Genomic DNA, 4,172 nt, shown 5'->3' with positions numbered 1-4,172 from the left:
CCGGCTGAATTAATTCTTGTTTCTTGCTAAACGAGTCTGCTCCCACACTCCCCTCCTCACTCATCATTCCTCCCTGCACTCAGAGGGCACAACTCAGGAACAAGCTCTCTGTCACTGAATCCTGGTCGTGAAGCAAGGCTTACAGCCTCTGCTGCCTTGGCAACTTGAGTACAACCCATACCAAAGGGCACAATAAGGTGGGAGACACCAGAGGGAGCACCCTCAGTACCTCCCTCAGTACGGGCTGGTTTATGGAGGGTTCTTACCATGTTCCCAATCATGTCGTTCATCATCCCAAACATATCTAGAAAGCCACCTGCCTGATAAAAAGAGAACACGAGAATAGTCAGTTTGGAAAGATACAGGCGGAAAGTGTAACAACCTATCTGCAAGGGACAAAAACCTGCTTCCTAAGAGGGAAAAGCCTGTTCTTTCCCCTTTCTTTCAGTAGTGCAGGAAAAATACCCCAGGATTTGGGGTTGCTGTTCTCTCCATTCTCTCAGGTTGCGCTGCTCCTATGTTCTGGCTATCCAGATCTCTGGATACAGCAAAGATTGTTCTTTTAATTTGTGTCTGACTCCCAATGCACCGGGCTTTGCGAGTCTGGGCACTCACCAGAGCCAAGACAAGAAATCTCGGGATGTGTACTGACACTGATCTTGACCATAAGAGATGGTTTCACCTCATGATGACGTTTTCACTTCATCACTGTCAACTCTTAATTTAAACCACTAGGAAATTTCCACTGATTGTATTCTTTCTGACATAATAAAGTTTTCTTATTTTCCCCTGACTTTTTAACCCTGTAAACCTAAAGGCTGCAGTAATACACTGGGCCAGCAGGTCACACAGGTTAGTTGTGCCATATGTAAACAAAATTACTACGCCAGTTTAAACTTGTTGAATTTTTTTGTTTCCTCAAGTAGCCTCTTGTTCTCATTTCCAGCAGAGCAGTACTCACACACAGTGCTATTAAACTTTGAAGTCTATCTGTTTGTATTCTTATTAATCCTTCCCTGAGCTACCATTCTGGGATGCTTAAGTCTCTTTCACTGAGGCAATCCTGAGAGCAAGGCAGCTGAAGTTGCTGGGTCTGGCATAACCTATCTCCGCGGTATTATTTTAGTTATACGACAAGATCAGCACAGCGTTCTCACAAACACAAAGCCATTCTCATTCCAGTCCTGTTCACCTGAAGTATTTCGTTGGCTTTTCCACCTGCCACCACTGGCAAAGGAGGCTCAATAACTGCCTCTGCCTACAGATGGCCAAGTCTTTTCCTTGCATTGTCACAGTTCCTCCATTACCTCTGAACAGAGCTGCAGCTTCTTTTTAGACATATGAGGTTATTAAGAGACTATCTGCTCCTCCCGGATATTAACTGTCCCAATTCCCATGAAATATGGTGCTATAACAGCTTTAGGGCTCTTCTCTGGTCACGGTGCAAATAAAACTTCCCCCTATCAACACAGTTAGAATCTCTCCTCTAAAAGAGCTCACAGACTAGATTAAAACATTAGAGGGGAAACAAGGGAAAGGCCTGAAGTCATATAGCAGCTCTCAGGGAGAGGTCCACGAGAAACCAGCTGCCTTCGGTTTCAGTTCAATACCCTCTTCCATATTCCATTTACTATAAATTTAGCGCTCATTCTGATCTCTTCACACCTTCCCACCCTCACTACTCATCAGGATAGATGGTCTTGCTCACAGATGGCTACATTTTTAGCACCGGTTGCACGCAGCGCTGATGAGTCTCGGTATGGAGCTTGGAAAGCTTGTCCCAGAAAAAAACCAGAAAACTTACCATGCCGAGCATCCCAAAGGGTGAAACAGCTCCTGCCTGCCAGGACAACAGAAAAACAGAAATGAGAATGGCTTTGCAACAGCTAGACACTAGAACCTCCTCAGAACACCCTCAGAAACAGCACTGGAAACACTCAGGCCCAACCAACAGATCAAGAAAATGCCCCACAGACTCGAGGCCGTTCAAACCATATCACCCCTAACAAACGCGACAGAAGGTGATGCTCCTAAATTTCTCCCAGTTACATTGGTTTACGTCCTTGAAAAACAACACATAATTCTTCCCTTCCTCCCATTCAACCGAGAACACAGTTGAGTTCAGTCTATTAATGCGCCTAAGTAAAGAAGAGCACAAGAACGCCACCAATTTCGAGATTAATTCTGTGCCCACCATCTGCGTGAAGGTGAGTGGTGTACCCAACCCAGCAACAGTGGAAGAGAGAAGGGAAGAAGGCAGTTCAAGAAATCCTGTCCTGTACTCAGGCCCTCTCTTACCTGCATCCTACGGCCAGCCTGGCGAGCCCCAGGTGTGGTCCCATCAGTAATGCCGAGGAGCGGGCCAAACCCGAAACTTCCAGAAAGCATGCGGTTCATGTGCTGCCGGTGGATGGCGAAAGGGTCCCTTTTGGAAGGGTTGAGAGAACAACAGTGAGGAAGGGATGACAGCAGACAAAGCTCCGCATGATCCCCCCTTTCCGACTTTGACACTGTCTTATCTAACTGTACGTTCCTTTGCAAGCTGAAAATCCAGATGTCCAAGAACTCAGCGTTGCTTCTGGTGATTCCTTGGGTTGGAAGCGACCTCTGGATCCCATCTTATTTCTTGTAATAGAAGGTATTACGCTTCTCAAGGGTAATCCCTCTCAATTCCCCTTCAGAATCCCTCTCAGGCACTAACTGATGTCTGTTCGGAAGTACTTTGGTATTTCACTCCCACTAACGCTTTAGGGCCAAGCACAGCCAAGGCCATTCCAGAACCTCACTGCTCTAACACATGAAAGCCACTTCTCAGATCTGCAGTCCACGTACCACCATCATTCCATACTCATTTCCTCTTGTGCCATCAAAACCCTTTCCGTTAACAGCTCTGTGAAACAACCAAACCCTTCTAGAAGTAGAAGGGCAGGTCTTTATTCTGCAGGGAGGTTCACAAGACCATTCTAGCTGCAAGGAGAGGGCTACACTAAAGGGGACCAGAGAGCAGGCGATCCTAGACATCACTCTCTCACCCCTTCACATACAGGCACACAAACTCTCCCAAGTGCAAGACTGAAAACTCCAGAATGGACTGTTTGGTCTGATGCTGTATGACATCTTTCCACCCCCAGTAATCTTCATCTGCTATTTTCCTAGTGTTACGTGTACACCTGTCAAGAAGTTGAGACCACATACAACTTTTGGGGATCTGAGAGGGGAAGGGAACAATAACGGCGGTCCCTAACTGGTTCTCCTTCCTTTCCTTCTTTTGCAGCCTCCACTTTGAGGGCTCTACTCATTCACACATGCTGGAGGAGCAAGGGGAGAAAAAAGAGAGTAAGGACAAATTATCATAGAATACAGTGGCCACGGTAAAAAAGTCTGGGAAATACCACAGCATTTCTCTGCGCATCTTAGAGTCTGCACTTACCCTTCCTGAGTGTGAATAATCTCAACAGCATCAGCAGAGATCACAAAAGCACCTACTACAAACCCATACTTTTCTGTCTCTACTGGAAGTGCTTCCCATAATAAAAGGTAGACTCATACCAGCCACATCAATGAGAACGCACAGTCATTCTGTGACTAACTGGGACAGCAAGGGCTCCTCACCTGCTAATTTGTTTACAGCTGGTAAAATTCTTGCTTATTACCAATTTTATAAGAAAAACCCATACTTTATTCTTTTACATAAATTCCACTCTGTTTCTGGTAGTGCCATACTTAACCAAATTCTCAATGTACTACAGTCTGTTCCTTATCCACTTTGGCAAGGACTGCCAACTTAGTTTCACTGCCAAAACCGATCAATCGCATCCAACTTCTGGGCAGTGAACGGCAATGAAAACCTTCAGAAAAAGGAATCCCAGGAAGAATTATTGGGACCTTTGTTAAGATTTCAAGACTCGTATTTCAAAACTACTTGCTGTCTCCTCTTTATTCAGTTCTTTGCAACTTGAGAACTCCTCTAGTTGTCTTCTCCAGCTCCATTAATGGTTTCCTGCGAGGAACAGCAACAAACGCTGGGCTGACAGCAGATTTTATCTACCTGATCTGAAGTCCTGCCTTGCATAAGAAAAACAAGGATAAGACACAGGCATTCCAGCCCTCCTTTCCCCAGACAGCTGCAATGCCTTTTGGCCTACTTCAGTTAATTGCGCTCTCCTCCAAGA

At 45.7% G+C, this 4,172-nt stretch overlaps 1 protein-coding gene across 1 annotated transcript in view; it reads right to left on the bottom strand.

Annotated features, from left to right (window-relative positions):
- Positions 1-2,542, bottom strand: part of MLF2 (myeloid leukemia factor 2) — a gene marked incomplete at its 5' end in the record, with an annotated part of 5,773 nt that extends 3,231 nt beyond the window's left edge. Inside the window, 3 exons of the mRNA XM_010145128.1 lie at positions 267-320; positions 1,805-1,840; positions 2,299-2,542. Coding sequence (XP_010143430.1) covers positions 267-320; positions 1,805-1,840; positions 2,299-2,542 — 334 coding nt within the window. The remainder of the gene's footprint in view (positions 1-266; positions 321-1,804; positions 1,841-2,298) is intronic.
- Positions 2,543-4,172: the final 1,630 nt, after the last annotated feature.

The sequence above is a fragment of the Buceros rhinoceros genome, unplaced genomic scaffold, assembly GCF_000710305.1.
Source record: "Buceros rhinoceros silvestris isolate BGI_N320 unplaced genomic scaffold, ASM71030v1 scaffold26971, whole genome shotgun sequence".
NCBI classification, from domain to species: Eukaryota; Metazoa; Chordata; class Aves; order Bucerotiformes; family Bucerotidae; genus Buceros; species Buceros rhinoceros.
This window is presented reverse-complemented; position numbering and strand designations above follow the sequence as displayed.